The sequence below is a fragment of the Brassica napus genome, chromosome C7 (assembly GCF_020379485.1).
Source record: "Brassica napus cultivar Da-Ae chromosome C7, Da-Ae, whole genome shotgun sequence".
Taxonomy (NCBI): Eukaryota; Viridiplantae; Streptophyta; class Magnoliopsida; order Brassicales; family Brassicaceae; genus Brassica; species Brassica napus.
In genome coordinates this window covers 32,822,369-32,840,608 of record NC_063450.1, presented here as the reverse complement: position 1 = coordinate 32,840,608, position 18,240 = coordinate 32,822,369, and the positions used below count along the sequence as shown (strand labels likewise).

The window sequence follows — 18,240 nt, the reverse complement described above, 5'->3', positions numbered from 1 at the left end:
CAAAACTTGTATAGTGATCCTGAGATTGTGGAGTAGTTGAAAAAAAAAAATGAGCCAATATCAGCTTTCGAGACCAAAAATGTTACAATCCTTCTTCAAATGGCGGTAAATGGTGAAAGTGGCGAAAACTCAGAAAATAAATCAAATTATGATGGACAAGATGAAATAACTCTTTCTTTAGGAATTTTATTTTTTTAGATTTCAAAACTTGTAACTTTTTTCTTTTATTTTATACAACTTTTATGTATTATTTCATTTTTATATATGCTTTACAATTTAGATTTTTACTTTTATTTTTTCTACAAAATTAATTAGCTTAAGTATTCTTAATTAACTGCTAAGGGCCTGACTGGTGTAGCCGCACCGGTTGCGGGTGCGGTTGCGGGAACTTGAGGATGCGGGTGGTTGCGGGTTTAAGCGTTTTTAGATATTTGTACGACTGGTATCACGGTTAGAAATTGGTGCGTTTGCAGAACTCTTATGATTGGTAAACTACCAAATACAACAGCTCTTAAATAATAAATTAACAATATTTACATTTTATATAATTATAAAAGTATTAAAAATTATAATATTATAATAAATATAAAAAATTTACATTTATAAAATCATACTATTAATTTTTTTAAAAATTATAGAAAATATTTTGTTTTAAAGTTTTATAATATAAATTAAAATATAATATGTATACACTTTACAATTTTTATTATATCAATTTAAATTTTTATTGAATATTTTTAGTTTTATTTTTTATAAAAAAAAAATTAACCTCCCGCAGCCGTAAACGCTAGCTGGAACCAGCTTTTGATTTTAAGAGGTTTAGAACGGTTTGAAGCAATTTATAGTGTTCTTTGGGATTGTTTCAAAACGCCAATAAACTCTACCAACCGTTAAAGCTGTGTTTACGAGTGGTAGCGTGAAAACCAGTCATGCCCTAAGTTTTGTAAAGTCCTGTTAATCCGTATTTTCCCGAAGAATTAAGTTTTGTTGGTTCTGACGAAATTTACTTTGTTGGCCAAATATTCTCACAAACAAGAATTCGTCGGGAATAATTTGTCATTTGTTGCAAATGTTTACGTATTATCTTCGAAGTGGATCCCATAATTATTAATGTTTCACAGTGAAATATGTCTCATATCTTCTCTATAAATTGAACGTTTCGATTGATTTGTAAGGTGTCCATTTCGAACGATAATAATAAAATCATCTTTCTTTCTTTGTTATACTTCGTCTTCTCAATGTTATTACCCTCTTTCTATACGCAACGTTTCTTTATTATTTACGTAAAACCTGTACTATAGTTAATAAAATATGAAACACAAGATGAAACAATATAATATAATTATAACACGTTATCAGCACGATTACTCTATTATTAAATTTTTTTATTTTGATTATTATGTTCGGAGTGGGGTCTCCAGTTTTATTTGTTAAGTTTATGATTACCGAAATACAGCTCTCCCGCCCCCCTTCTTACTGTTAATTTTATAATGGTTGCTTAAGACACCATATTTTGGTGTCATATTAATTGATGACATATTACTTTCCTACCAAAGAGGAGTAAATGTTTTGATATCTTTCTTTTTTCCAAACCGTAAAATCAATAATTTGGGTTGTATTTATGTTGGCCAAAATCTTTTGTTAAGTAAAAAAAAAAGACAGTGGCATTGCATTGTAAATAAGTTCAAAAATTAAGGTCAAAATCCTAATAAAGATTATGCTTTAATAGTATAGATATATATTTGTAGTTTCTAGTAGTTTGTAATTCTATTTTAAAATTAGGTTAGATTACCAAGTGTTGTTAGCTCAATCATAAGAATGCCTTATACAGAAATTAGAAGTTACCAAATGTTACATAATGTAGTTTTGAATTTGGGAAAATTACTAGTTTTCGTTCAAAGCTTCTTGATTTAAAAAAAAAATGAAGTTAGACTAAGAAAAAAAATTACAAGAGAAATCGACCAATGCGTCGAGAAGTTGATATATTGTATTGTCCACTACAGTTATTATACATATATATTTATACTTATTTTACGTTTTGGTTGTTCTATTCCGGTGTAATTACATAGACCATCTCAAGTTTGAATAATAAAATAGTTGTTTGATGCTAAAGAAAAAAACATGCACATGAGGGGAAAAAAACATGCACATAAGAAAAAGGAAATTCCCGGAAAACCTTGAAATTAGCTTTCACTCTTACGTCATAACTCAAATTTCGAAGACTTTCCACTCAAACAACAAACATTCAAATTGTGTTGTTAATAAACATTTTACTTTAATGTCAACTATTGTCTTCCCATTGTCGTCTTATGCCACCACATCAAATGAAATAAGCTCATAGACAGCCTTAACAAGGACAGAACAACACACTATATACTATAAAACAATTACTCAAATTGCTGGTTATAAATAGATACGGCTTGCGTGGAACAAATGTAATTTGGTGACTATTGAAGATACGCAATGACATGTTGAATGGTTCTTCTTATTCTTCTTCTTCTTCATTTTTATGTTGAATGGTTCATAGAAGAGTACAACTAAACTTTAAAATAATCTGATGGTTGTATTCTGTTTAGTCAGATCATATTCCTCGAAACTTCAATTCATATTCATGGAAAGGTTTGCTCCCATGATAATACTTGATCAAATATATTTTCTAGATTTCGCTGATCTCTCCACACTAGGTAACAAGCGAGACCAATTCTCGCATTTTATCTCGCACGTGCCTCCTACAGCTGACAAAACCGCTCGTAACATTGGGCGCACTAAAATTTAATATTCAAGAGGCGCGAATAGCGATTGTGATCGACACCTCGAGTCATTCAAAAAATATTAAATGCAATCCACTTTTTTTTAGATAATATCAGGGCGTATATCCTAAAATCTTATTCCCCTTTGATAAGTGTCATTTTGACTTTTTTTACACGGACTAAAAAAAATAGCAGAAATATACGTAAGTTATTTAATTATTCACTCTCGATTTAAATATAAGATGTTTAAGATTTTACACACATATTAAGAAAAAATAAATACAATATTTTAGTTGTTACTTTTTGATTATATCAATAAAGTTTCACCACTTATAATTTTACTTTTTAATTTATGTCTAAATTTTAAAAATAAATGCATTAATTATATCTCTAAACATCATACATCTGTATACAAGATAAAAATATAGAACATCTTACACTCGTATCCAGAGGGAGTATATCTTTTTGACCAATAGTATTTTAGATAAATAAAATTATTTATAAAATCAATGTAGTTTTTTTTCCGTCAATATTTCATTGAAATAGAAAATGGGCCAAGCCCAAGAAATTACAAGATAAAAGGCTCACGGCCCAATTATCAAAACCTGCTAAACCCTAGACAAACTGGCCCACAGGCCCACAAACCCAACCCCGACAGGCCCACAAACCAAAGAACCCGGGTCGGCTTAACCCAATCACGAGACGACTCATCCCGGCTGTTACCGTCGAATGGCTCTCCTCCGTCGCGCTTGTCATGGAGAGCGTAATCGGACTAACCGAGAGCTCATCCCAAACATCCATGCCACCTACTGGGCATATCAAGCCCGAGACTCAAGAACTATGCTTTCCTTCTCTTGTCGTCGTCGCCATCGATGGAGAGCTTCATCGTCTACCGATCGCTCATCCCTTCAAATCCGAACAACCACCCTAACGACAAGAACCACACCGCAAATTCCACCCAATCCATACTAGTAAAGACAAAGAAAAAAAACCCCAAAAGAGAACGGGGACCTAAACCGACAGCGTAGAGCTATGTGAGCCCCTACCCTCCGGAGCCAAAACCGGCGAAGACGGAGCAGAGAAAGCCTCCCCTTCCCGGGAACTAGAACCGGCGACGGCGAAGCTGAAGAAGCCTCCACCTCCCTGAAAACAAACCGGCGACGACGGATCTGTGATAGCCTCCATCTCCCAGAATCACCACTGACACATGCAAGCGTCTCTTCTCACGCCGTTAGCCTCCACGCGACCGCGTCTTCCCTCCACGCGAGGAAACCACCGTTGGAGGATGGTTCCAATCCAGAGCTCAGACAAAGCGATCGGTGAGAGGCGACGAAGAAGAGGCCAAAAGAAACCTCTATGAAAAGGAATAAAGGTTCCGGCGACGGCACGGACGCTCACGCGCCGGCCGTACGCCGGAGAGAAAACTCAGATCTCCTTTCTCTCTTTCTCTCTCTCTCTCTCTCTCTCTCTCTCTCTCTACAAGCAGCCCTTTCCAGTAAACTTACTATGAAAAAACCAATGTAGTTTACAATTAATTTTTAGATAAAAGTAAGTATAATTTGCATTGAAATTATAAATTGACATTTTTTGTGTAACAAGAAAAAAAACTAGAATGACGCGAAACAGAGCGAGTATCGTACTACTTTTCGTGTTTAAATCAATGTTTCTAACATTCTTCTTATTCGTTCATTGGAATGTAATTCGTATGTTCTTTTTTCATTATCAAATAATTCGTATGTTCAATTAATGATTCATTAGACTGTGGGCCTACGATCCAAAAGAGGGATCGTTGTGGGCAAACGGGAGGGACATATAAGAAGGTTACAAGTGGTATTATAAATGGCTAACCATCTCTGATCATTGCCTGACTGCTCCTCGTCAATGGGTCTTCTACACCCGCTTTCTTGGTTCATGGACCCATCATCCAGCCGATGACCCGTGCATTAAACTTGTGGAGACTCGAAAGACTTAATTATTGACCATGTAATCAACATATAATGTTTTTTGTGTGTTTTGGCCTCATTCGCATGGTATCATAAACTATTTATCAACAAATATCTATATTTCTATTAATTGAGTTCAATCACGCTTAATTTTGGAATTCTTTCAACATAAGTGACCAAAATAATAAATGTTTTTAGAAACGTAGATAGTCAAGTCAACTGTCTTAAAATTTTAACCATATATTATCATATATCATAATGAGGATGTTACCATTTTGAGATTAAATTTATGGAAAGTAAAAAGGAAATAACACTTTCAGTTTTATCGATAAACACCAAATTATTAAGAACAATATTTGAGTTTTGTTGTGATTGATATAAAATTACGCAAATGTTGAAGATAACAAGGAAGCAATAAAACCAAAGTGTTGGGTGTGAGAATCATTCAGAATTCAATAAGAGAATCAAATGCTACCTAGAGCACCACATTAATTCAATAATTTTACTTTTGTAGACTAATAAATTCTATTTATCTTATTGAATCTGAATCATACTATATAAGATTAAATTTAAAAGTAGTCTAGTTAGGGTCCGATTGGTAATGGCTGTAGCTTTAAAAAATTTGCTGTAGAAAAATATTTGTAGATTTTTTGTTGTGGCTGTAGATTTTATTGATTTAGAATTTTATAGAAAGCTCCAAAAAATTGCTCTGTATTTTTGGCTCTACAAAGTACTTGTACAGCTGTAGGTTATTTCAAGAGCCGTGATTTTGAAATTTTTATTAAAGCTTGATTGCTGTGAATTTAGTGCTGTAAAAATAAATGGAGCTGTGGACAGTACGTACAACCAATACCAATCACACCCTTAATCTAGTTCAGACCAGTAAATCATGTGGTGTTCAACCAAAGACTTTCCAATATCAAAACTAGATGTACAATTAGCATGCATTAAGATCAGAAATATACAGATGGTTAACTCAATAAAATAAATTTGGCACTCCATTAATTAAACCTATCTACCAAACCGTGAAAAAAAACTTTCAAAATCCCCCATAATCTAACAAGAAATTACACAATCATGAACAAAGAAATTATGGTAGTAAAAAAAAAAAAATCAATATTTCATAAAGTACAAAGGATTTATAATCTTCTCAAAAGATGAGATATTTTCCCAAATAAAAAAGCAGGGAAAATAGTCAAATCTGCCCCCAAATAAAAAAATGGTGGATCAGCCCCCTATTAGTCGTCTGGCTTGATGGAATGGTCGATAATATTTTTGTGGCAGTTTACAATGATGGTAATCGACAAGGTAATCAACCTAAATAGTTTTTTTTTAATATACCCTATTGGTTCATCCAGTCAGCCTCCAAAAAAAGTTCTTAATGGTACAAAGTGGACTCGCTACTAAATTAATTTGCGACCTAGCGAGATATCTAGGATTGTAATTCTATGTTCTAAAATATAATTATGTATTTTCTTTTTCTGATTTGGTTGAAACCTATGTTGCATGGAAACTTGGTTGATGTTCATTTTGTGTTGCGAAAACATTTTCAATCGAAATCTCTTGAAAACACATTAGAAACACTTTCTTATAAGTCTCATTCCAAAAATGCGATGCGATGGAAACTTGTGTTTCTATTTTATAGACTCGTGATTCTGTTTTAGAAATGCAAAAAATATTTTTATTTAAAAATAACCTGTGAATATATAAAACATTACTTATTTTTGATAAATTTTATCAAAAAAATAACATTGTACAAATAATGGACCTATATATATTTAAAAGATATACTAACTTTAAATTTAATATAAGTATAAATATATTATGAACTATAAATAAATTAACAAACATGAAAATATCATTTTCTTAAATACAGTAGAACCTCTATAAATTAATACTCGAAAAATTAATAATCTCTATAAATTAATAAATTTCGTCGGTCCCAACTCGGGCCGGAGTAAAATATGACACAAATCTATAAAGTAATAAGATAATAATATTTTTAAAATTCCCATGTAAATATATAGTCCCATTAAAATCATAAATTAATAATCTATCTCTAAATATATTTTACATAAGTACAAACTAAACATTATATTATTGGTTTTATATTCACAATGAAAATACTTCTATTTTTCTTAATATTTTAATATATTTTCATAATATTTAGTAAAATTATATCGAAAACCATGTAAAAATTCTGTGAAACATAAAAATATACACCAAATAAAATAATAAAATAATAAGAAAGTCAAATTTCTAAAATTTAAATAATTTATATACGGTAAAATAAAATATTTTCTTATTTTATCAATAAAAAAATTCAAAAATAGAAAAAAAACTAAAAAATGAAAATTTTGTAAATTAATATCTCTATAAATTAATAAAATTTTAAAATCCCAACATTATTAATTTATAGAGGTTCTACTATATATATATCAATATTCAAAATAGATCATTTGAATATTATACAAATTTTCAATACAAACCAAATCATATATCCTACACCATATATTATATACATATTTGAATATCATTTTTCCATGTATAATATCATTTTATACATAATATTGATATGACAATTACGAGTGTTCAAGAATATTTTAAAAATTATATTAAAATCAATTTCCTAAATCTAAAATAAAAACACAAAATTATAGTAGGTTATTAATAACAAAAATAAACTAATATTGTCATATCAATAATTTTTTTTTTATATATATTATCATTTTTTATCTTGATAATGTAATAAAATTTCATCAAATTCTAAGGAATCCCTAATTTATGTAATATTAAAAAATATATGAGTAATTTAATCAATTTTTTTTTTTAAATACTATCAGATATTTTGTGTTTTATCGGATCAATGGTATCATATTGATGGTTAATAGTGAGTTTTTGGGTTTTTACCGGGTTATTTTTAGTTAACGAATTTTTCATTAAATCCGAACCGGATTATATACAATGTATCGGGTCTGTAGGTTCAACCATGAATTTAGGTCGGATATGAAAACAAATCTTAAAACTCAAACATTGTTATAGAGCAACTACCATATTTCGAACAAATACCATATTTTGAATGAAAAAAAAACAAATGATAAAAACCTAAAAACTCAATTGTTAAGGTCCGAAACAAAAATAATGGTAGTTTGTAAATCAGTTTTCAATCAATAAATAAATAAAAAAAAAAATTCGCGCTTTCTAAGCGCGGATCAAAATCTAGTACGTTGTTAAAACGTTTCCATTCTTTAAAAAAATAATATTTTACGTTTTAAAATGGCTCGTTTCACTGTATCTATTTCCGATTCTACAAAATTTTGGGTAGAACTTGTTTCTAAATGAATCACTTTCCGATCACTCGAACTCCGGATACCTTATGTGAACAGATGTGCTCCAAGATGGTTAGCCCTGGTGGATGCAAACTAAGTTTTTTTAGCTTATTTATTTTCGATGCTAAAAAAAAATGAATCACTTTCCATCTGTTCCTCCAAATTATATTGAAACATTCAAATAACCAATCAAAAGGAGAAAAAATTATGGCAGCTAGGTTTCTTATATACTATTACGAAGTGAAAAGTCAAACAAAACTTATCTGAGTCAATTAACATACTAATATTAATATAAATGCAAATGACGTTATCTTTATAATTTTGAAATATTCAACGAAAATGAAGTAAGGGGTGTATTCAATTGAGAGTTTTAGGTGATTTGTGTCAAAACGACAAATCTACTGTTATTAAAACATGAATTTTAAAAAATCATTTAAAATCCAGTGTTATAGAACTTGACATTTTATAAAGTACTCTGAAATTCACTGTTATTAGAAATATTTTAAGTTGTGGAGTTTTAAAGTTTTCAAGTGATTTTAGAGTGTTTGAGTGAAGTTTCTTAGCTAAAAAATAAAAAATCAAATCTCATGGTTTTAGGTGATATTCTAAAGTGGTTTAACAAAAATTATTTTATTCTCTGCAATTTCTTAAAATCATCTAAAACCTCATTAAAAATCAAATCACCTCAAATTTTAGATTGAATACACTCCCTCAGATTAACTTTTTCTTTTTATGTTCCGCTTGCAGTCATTGATACATTTATACGCTTTTACCATGTTAATTGTTCAGGGCTAAGAAGAACGTCTCCAATGAGGAGATTTCATCGAATAATTAGACGAAAAAAAAATTTTATAAAAAAAATGGTCAAAGAGCAAGAGAGATGTTGGGAGGCTCTCAAAAGACAAACAAACTCCATGAGAACTTCCCTTGCCACTTAGCATTTAACGAACTCCCCTTCTAACTATATCACAACGGCGAAAAATAAATATAAATCTTACGTTTAGAAACCACTATAATTTAAAGGACAAATCTCCAAAATAGCACATTTCTAAGTTTATGTCACAAAAATAATCTTCAAAAACTAAAATGACCAAAATAGCATTTTATCTTTTGAAACTTTTTTTTTTATTTTTCAAAATTTAAAATTTTATTCCAAAACTCCACTCCCCAATTCTAAACCCTAAAACATAAACCCTAAACCCTAAACTCTAAACCCTAAACCCTAAATCCTAAACCCTAAATCTTAAACCCCACCCCTTAACTCTAAACCCTAAACCCCACCCCTAAACTCTAAACCCTAAACCCTAAATCCTAAACCCCACTACTTAACTCTAAACCCTAATGTCTAAATTAATTTACATTTGGGGTATAATTGTATATTTATCTCTTTTAATAAAACATTATGTGCTATTTTGGTCATTTTTATTCTTAAAAGTTATATTTGTGACAAAAACTTTTTTAGTGCTATCCTAGTCATTTTCTCTAATCTAAACTCTCTACACAATATTCTGAGGGTCATTTTGAGATTTTTTTTTTTTTGACATCATAATAGACTAGAAGCCTATGGGGCCACCGGTTCAGATAGCCAAACCGGAGGTAAAGAATCGACATATAGCATAGCTGAAGGAGAACTCCTCGCACCACGTGCAAGCTTGTCCGCCATTGTGTTTTGTGCCCTTGAGATATATCTGATCGTGAAGTTGGGGAAGAAAGTCTTACTTCAGCAGAATTCTTCCATGTGTGTAGCGAACGCCGGCCATTCTTCAGGTGAGGACACCATCTTCACCAATTGAGAACAATCCGTCACAAATACTACATCTGAGAACTGCAGGGTCTTCATGCACTCCATTGCCCAAATCAGAGCTTCACATTCAGCATGTAAAGGTGGTAGGCTACGTCGAAGGTTCATTGCGCCCATCATTACGTCCACTGAGTTTATCTTTTGGCAATACCAGCCCTGGCCTGTAAAAGCATCATGTTCTCTCCACGCCCCATCAATGTAGCAAACTCGAGAGGACCCCAATGTCTGCCAACTCCCATCTGTCGGTGGAAACCCCTGATTCTCTTATACCAAGAGTTGGGCTTCAGCCCAAAGTGATCCTTCAACATCCGCTCTGCGCAAAATTTCTTGAGGACTTACAGTCCTATTATTATGAATTTTGTCATTCTTATTTTTCCATATATACCACATAATCCATGGAAAATACTCTGAATCAACATCCGTTGGAAGTCTCCAGAAAAGATGATCCAGACTAGTAAAAACGGAGGAAGATGGAAAGATTCCGGGAGGGGAAGGGATTCGAGATAAAGCCCATGTTTGAAGTGCTGGTGGACATTCAAAAATAACGTGATATATGGATTCCTCTTCTGCCCCACAAATACCTGCACACCGGAGATCACACTCTGCTAATTGAAAATTGTTCATACAAGTTCTTTTAAGTTCATCAACAATTAAGAAGGCCTTCAAAAGTAAAAATAAAGAAATTTCAGAAGTGAAACATTTATGTGATAAAAAAAACATTCATGCTTATATTGGCTAGGTGATCGTTGATTCAAATCAAAACAATTTTTATCATCTAGTTGGTCATTAAAATTTTATGCCTCTAAAGAAACAGTATTCCTAATAAAACTTTTTTTTAGCATCGGTTGATAAAATAATGACCAGTATAGTATTAGTACCATGACTTTGATTCTTATATTTTGTAATCTCGACGATTAACGCGGTCAGATGAGCTATATTTAAGAAGACGTCATTTGCTTCTCCAATCAATTAATTGCAGACCAAAAATGATGATGTCATCCTCATCTCGCAACGATAAAGCACAAGTGTTCATCAATTTCCGAGGAGCAGACCTGCGTAGCCACTTTGCCCCCTATCTCCATGACGTCTTGCACAAAAATGGGATCAATGCTTTTATAGACGATAAATTGGAAGTAGGTGATGATCTTACGGATCTTTTTGAAAAGATTGAGGAGTCCACGGTGGCGGTGGCGATCATATCGAGCAGGTACACGGAGTCAGATTGGTGTTTGAACGAGCTGGTGAAGATAAAAGAGTGTGTGGATCGACGCACTCTCCGGGTTATTCCAGTATTCTATAAGTTAGAGATATCCATTGTGAAGAAACTGAAGGGCAGTTTTGGTCTTCAGCTATGGAAGCTGTGGAGAAAAGAAAATCATTGTAATCGAGACGACCGAATCCTTAAGTGGGATGCAGCTTTGCAGGACGTTAGCGGCAAGAAAGCGATGCGATATTTAGAAAACAGGTAACTTAACGTACATAACATAGATTTTTTTCAACATGATGTGATTCTGACCTTTTATTGGGAACATATAACGAACTAGGTTTTTATCTTTGATGTGAAGAAAAACCCTGAGACTAGTATTTAGGATTGCCTTTTACGTTTTCAGTTTGGTGTTATGTGGAACTGTAGTTTAGCTTTTGGTATTTACTATTTACTAGATTTTGGACTCGACCTTTAACTTTTGTGATTTGTGATTTAGATTAAAATGTCGAAACTCGTACGTTAAATGTTCTGAGTCGGGAGAAAAAAATAAGAGAAAGTTCAAAACCTCAACCAAAACAGAACTAATATAAACAAAGCACATAGCCCATTTATACCTTTTTGCTATTATTACCTTTTTTTTAATGCCTAAAAGACTATGCTCTTAATTCAATACTAGAAATTGACCCACACGCCCATACGGCTGTTAATCTTTACGTTTTTTTATAAATTGATATTTTTTTTCGTGATTAGTATTATATATTTTATATGCGTCATAATATAATTAATTGCGTAAATATTTGAATATTTTTAGGTTTCTATACATCATAATCGAATTCAAATCAAATAGGGTAATATTGTTACTTTTGGTTATCATAATCGAATTCAAATCAAATAGGGTAATAATGTTACTTTTGGTTATTTTTAGGTTAAGTTTACTTTAAATTCAAAATATCTGAACTGAATCTATTAATATTGTTAATTTTGTTACAAATATCCGAATCGGCATCAGATACAATAGTTTTTGGATATTTGTAGGTTTCTACATATCAAAACTAAATTTATCTGGACTTGGGAAGATCCGATTCGAAACACACATGAAAATTTATATTACCCGAGTGAAACCTAGTTTCAAAACTCAAAAAAAACCTGATACTCAAAAGAAAAAACTCGTACCCGATTAATATGTAAACAAATAAAAAAAAAATTTGTTAACCATTTTGAATTCTTGTCGCAAATAAAGTAATTTCATTCAAATATGTCGAATAAATGCTGTCAAAATATTATAGTAAATATAATTAATGAAGTAGTTAAAAAAGTGAGAAAATGAATTTAATAAATGATGTCAAATCATTTAGTAAATATAATAAATGAAGTGATTATAATTGATTAAAAATAAAACAAAAATATGTAAAAAATCACTTAAAAATAGGCAATTATTATTTTGTACTGCTATCCACGTTTCCAAAAAATTCTAATTTATAATGCTATAAATGTTTCCAAAAAATTCTCATTTGTACTTCAATTTTAGTAATATAGACTAGATCTCGACCCGCGCAACCGCGCAGGTTTTTGTTTTCATTTATTTTTATATAAACATTTTGTTTTCAATCCTAAATTGATATATATTATAATACATATGTGTCTATCAATTTTTAAAACATAATAAGTTTACAGTATATTTTTTTCATTGAATAGATTATTTCAAACTTTCACATGTATTTGTATCTTCTTCTATATATATATATTTTCGGATTATTATTTCATTATTAAAATCGTAACTATATATATAATGATTAGTAAAATATTATTTTATTGTTATATTCAAATATATTGTAACATTTCACAAATTTAGAAAGTTTTTAAAAAATTAAAATTTTCGCTTCATAGATTTATATTATCGAGTAAATAATTAAACATTTAGTTTTTGTTTAATTTTTTAAATAAATTATATAGTTTAAAAAGAAATTCACTTGTTTAAGGTAGTAAAGATTAATCATTGTTCGTATGATTTTTGTTAGTTTAAAAAAAAACTTTATAATTTTAAAAGTTAACATCGACAAATATTTAAATAATTAACATATGGAGGTATAATATTACAATATTAAATTATATCTATTTAATTTATACTATCTATAAATCCAATGGATCATCTATTGTTTAAATCCAATTATTGATAGCCCAATAAAAATTTCTGGTAGACCCAAAATTTAAATGATAAGATTAGAGATTAAATTTAAATGTAATATGAATTTAAAGAAATAGGTCCATTAGATCTATTTTTTTTAAAAATCACACATAAATCAAGATTATGATTTCTGTTTTAATATATAAGATATCTCTTAGGGTCCGAATGATAACACGCGTAACAATTGGAAAATAACTGCAGTACGGTTGTAGTGATAAAGAAAATATATAGATACATATATACATATATATACATATATATATATATATATATATTGTTATTATTAAGTACGGTTCTGTGTGATTTATAATATTTGGAGTCTATATTAACTTCTTTAGGAAATATAAATTGTTTCATATTGTTTAAGGGTGGTGTATTATATTACATGGTTTAATGAAGTAGATAATTATCTCCTGTTATTAGATTAGTGGTTCTCAATAGTCAACACAGATATTTATTTTAGTACGAAAAAAATATTACATGGTTCTGGTAAAAACTTCTCAACTAAAAATCTAATATTAAACTCCTTAAGTAATTGTGATACCACCGCAAATATTTTAGTCTAAAATGTAATTGTGATATTTTGAATTCTCTGTTAACAATATTTTTAATAACAAAAAGTGTTTTGAAAATGTTGCTTTGTTAATGTTTTAACCAATTAGGATAAGACCTGCGCCTTGCGCATGGTGAATTTATAAGAAAATTATTTAATAAATATCGTATATAAAAATAAAATTTATATTCTTGATCGAATTAATATTTTTGGCCATTCAACACTTTTTAAAAAACTTTTTTGTTGCATAATTTGTTTACTGATGAGCTGATCCCATTTTTAAAAATATTTTAGGTCAAAAAATCACTTATTGCATACACGTTATGTTAGACTTTTAACAATTTTAGTAATTTATACTCGTTATGAAAAATTCAAAATACAACATATACAAGAAAACTAAATTTTTATTATATGATTAATGCAATTGTGTAATTTATTTTAGTGATAAATAATTGAACAAAAATGATAGAAAGTGTACAAATTGTTAGCAAATCTTTATTATTTAAAATTATTAATTGCCATATATATCTTAATCACATTAGGTAATTTCGTAGGTTTTATTTAAGGAAATAATATATAATATTTTTAATTTGATAAATGAATGATCCATAATGAACATACTATATAATATAACATTCTCTAGCAATTCAATTTTGGACTAACAAAATTCTCAATTGATTCTCAAACCGCCATGTAAGTAAAATTAGCATTCTAATTACGTGACAACTCGGCAAGACACCTTTTTAATTAGTACAAATTACATGTTATAAATTTTTAAATGTTTCTGTATTAATATATAGGGATTTTACAATGGACAAATTTTTTTGACCATTATTAAATGAAAACCGTGTATTTTGAAATATCAAAATAATATCTGTTTTAAAACATGTTCAAATAATATGAATTACTTTGAATCAAAAACCAAAAAATCTCTAAACTGAAAGTTAAGATTTCTCTTTCCAATCAAAACCAAAACTAACAAGAAATCCTTGTAACAAAATGCTATTAGTTAGTGTGATATTTGAAATCAAATTAAAAGCAAATTTTATTTCAAATATATACTAAAATTATATTTAAGTAATCACGATTTATATTTCCAAAAACAAATTACCGTCACTTTTAGAATTTTTGGATCTTGATTCATATTGAAGATCTTGTTTGAACAAACTTTAAAATATATTTTATTTTGTATATGTCATTTTATGTTTTAAAATACACATTTTTATTTAACAACATTTTAGATGGAGGAGTTAAACTACTAACAAAAATTAGTTGAGTTTTTTTATATTAGATTTCTAGTTGAGAGGTGGTGTTTTTGTAAGAGAAAATATTTTAAAATTTATAGCCAAGATTATATTTAGGAAATTTGAGTAGTGAAAAAAATGAATTTAATAAAAAGCATTTTATATGTATTTTGTATTTAATCGTTCTCAATTATTTTAAAAATGGTGGTGGGTTATATTTTAATGCTTTATCATATAAAGTTTGTATTTTTTTTGTTATGATGTATCTTCTGAAGTATACCTTTAGCCATGAAAGAGGAATCTTTATTTTAAACTAAAATCTCCATTAACAATATATATATTTGAAAGTATTTCTAAATCACAGTTCAGTCACTATGACTATGGTGACATATTTGTTGCATGAGCCTCATTGGGATTCCCTCTCTGTTCCTCTGCAGTAACGAAGCGGATTTCGCGGATAAGATGGCAAAACATATTCAGGATTACCTAAACAAAGATAAACCGCCGAGAGAAGAAAATCCTAAACCCCAAGGAAAAAGAGAAGAAAACGTTAAGCCCCAAGGAAAGGGAGGAGACAACCCTAATCCTGAGGAAGGCTCTAACATGGCATCAAGCAGTATCAAACCAGGAAAACAATGCCTGAAGTAATTGGAGGAAAAGCTTGATGTCGACTGCAATGACGACGAAACTCGTTTTGTTGGAGTTGTTGGTATGGCTTGAATTGGCAAAACTTATATGGCCGAGTGATCTCTATAGCTTGAATCCTTGTAATTCCTATTACATGTATACAACAACAATTTTATTATTTAATGTCACATCCACAGAGACTAAAGTTGCAATATACTTTTATAAGAATGTAACTAAGACATGCTGAACTTAATGATCTTTAGTGCCTAAACATAACAATCTATATTATAATGATTGAATTTTTCTATCTCCTTGGAGTGTCCACCAAAATAAATGAAATGATGAGGTAGACACTCTAAGCAGAGAGCAAAAACTCAATCATTATAATATAGATTTTGGCGGAACCCATCTTTATGTTTTTGTTTTAATATATTATCTATTTGTAAAAACTTAATTACAATAACTATCACTTAGTGCAGCGGTTTACACATTTTTAAAAAAGCTAACAACCCAAGTTCGAATAGAAACAATGGGTATTTTACATGTTTTTATGATTAAGTTTAATTAAAGGCAATTATGACTTTTACAAGTCGTATTTCTCTTTAGACTTTTAGGTTTTCTACAATATTGACTCCGACGGCTCATAAATTTTCACGAGTTATACATCAATTTCTTCGTTTTTGCCATTTTCATGAAAACATCATGAATCTTTATATATACTACTCGATTATAGGATGAAACGAGTAATTATTTTTTTTTAAATCCCGATTTTCGGACCGAATCAGTCTAAATCTTGCCCAAGTTACGTTTTTCTGGCGATTTTACGGCTTTCGGCGGTGAGTTTTTGTACAGGGCTGTGTAATAAATTAATGGTTGTTGGGTCATTTTAATTAACTTGCGGTCCATCGCACCCGGTTTCTACATAAGCCTTAAAAGGTAAGACATTTTAGTTAATGGTTGTTGGGTCATTTTAATTAACTTGCGGTCTATCGCACCCGGTTTAATTTACCGTCTAATTGTCTACTCGTCTATTCTTTTTCACCGTCTCTAAGTTAAAGCCTAGGGTTCTCCCACTTCGTCGCTTAACTATGACCTCTGATGATAAACCATTACACTCTAAACCGCTCTATTCAGTGTCGCGTATCATTGAAACTCTTTAATTTGATAGAATTTTATAGTCCTACTGAAAACTTGATTAATATAACTTTTCTTTGTTGTTTGTTCTACTTTCCGAAGTTGTCCACTAATATATGTACGCCATGGAGGGATTCATTAATTTCCCAGACTTCAAATCCGAATTAGAACACATTGGTAGTTTCAAGGAGGCGGTGAACAAAATCGTTTACATAGCCGACAACTACAGGAACAACCAATGAAAAAGAAACACAGCTTCTTGGACGGATTAAGAGAGTTCACATAGACCTGAGAGGAGCTCATGGAGATTCATTTTTTTTGTTTCTGTTAAAAGATCTCGCCTTGACCATATTTATAGGGTTATGTATATTCTCTTGCTCTATGTCTAATTAAAGGTTTCACTATTGTTTGGGGTTTCTAAACTGTGGTAGATAACTATTTTCTTATACTTGCACAGCTTGCAGATTTATTGGGTAGCTAATGAGAATGACAATTAGTCAGCGTATCAGATGTTGAATCTCAGCGGATATGTGGGTCTCTGTCCGACATATTCATGGGAAAAATGTTGCTAGATGTCAAATTCATGAAGATAAATCGGAAACTCTTTTAGACGTCCACACATAAGATATGAAATATCAACACATAAGAAATCATCGGTTATTCTCATATCAACCTAATCAATCTATTATAATATAGATTATATACAACACAAATTTTTTTTTAAAAAAAACAAAATCCCATACATAAGACTACACAATGCATCAATAACGTATCCGGCCCCGCGCTTGCGCGGCGGCTATACCCCTAGTTAGTGTAAGTAAATCAGTTGAAAACTATAAAAAAATAATATTAGAACAAGAATAATTCATAAAGATTTAGAAATCATGAAGCTAAGACAGTTTTCAATGGTAAACTCTATTTTTTTTTGTTAAAATAAAATAACTCAATAATAGATTGAGTTATATTCCAATGATACTCTATATATAGAGTAATCCCACATTTTACTCTATTTCGACAAAGAGTTCAGAAGAAAAATGACAAATATGATCAAAATTAGAGAAAGATCAATCAATCAACGAAGGTGAAACAAAGTCTTGTACATCTTTAGGGGAAATGGTCGAATAATATCTAAAGTATCACTATATGTTCATTTAATATATCAAACTATATACATAAGCTTTAAAAATGTTCAAATATTTATTTTCTTGTTTAAAGTATGTCAAAGTATATACATAAGCTTTAAAAATGTTCAAATATTTATTTTCTTGTTTAATTTTTTGGTGAAATTATATCTCAGTCGGCACATTAGCTACTACATTATCTAGTTTAGCTAATGCGGATGACATATCAACTAATTTTGCTTACATGGATGATGTATACAATGACATTAATTTTTTTTCAATTTAAAGCAAAATAGTCATTAAAATAATATTAATAAAAACATAATCATTTTATAATTCTAATTAT

At 30.1% G+C, this 18,240-nt stretch overlaps 1 protein-coding gene across 1 annotated transcript; it reads left to right on the top strand.

Moving 5' to 3' along the window:
• The first annotated feature begins 10,168 nt into the window (after window positions 1-10,168).
• On the top strand, window positions 10,169-15,872 carry LOC125589817 (protein PHLOEM PROTEIN 2-LIKE A8-like). The gene is made up of 2 exons (XM_048762346.1): window positions 10,169-11,288; window positions 15,450-15,872. The coding sequence occupies exons 1-2, from the start codon at window positions 10,810-10,812 to the stop codon at window positions 15,658-15,660; spliced, it is 690 nt and encodes a 229-aa protein (XP_048618303.1). The 5' UTR covers window positions 10,169-10,809; the 3' UTR covers window positions 15,661-15,872.
• The last annotated feature ends 2,368 nt before the right edge of the window (window positions 15,873-18,240 follow it).

What these genes read in the sequence shown, in the direction of transcription:
- LOC125589817 (XM_048762346.1), top strand. Translation starts at nt 10,810, where the DNA reads ATGATGATGTCATCCTCATCTCGCAACGATAAAGCACAAGTGTTCATC. An exon ending in ATGCGATATTTAGAAAACAG is followed by an intron (nt 11,289 to 15,449) that starts GTAACTTAACGT and finishes GTTCCTCTGCAG; the next exon opens with TAACGAAGCGGATTTCGCGG.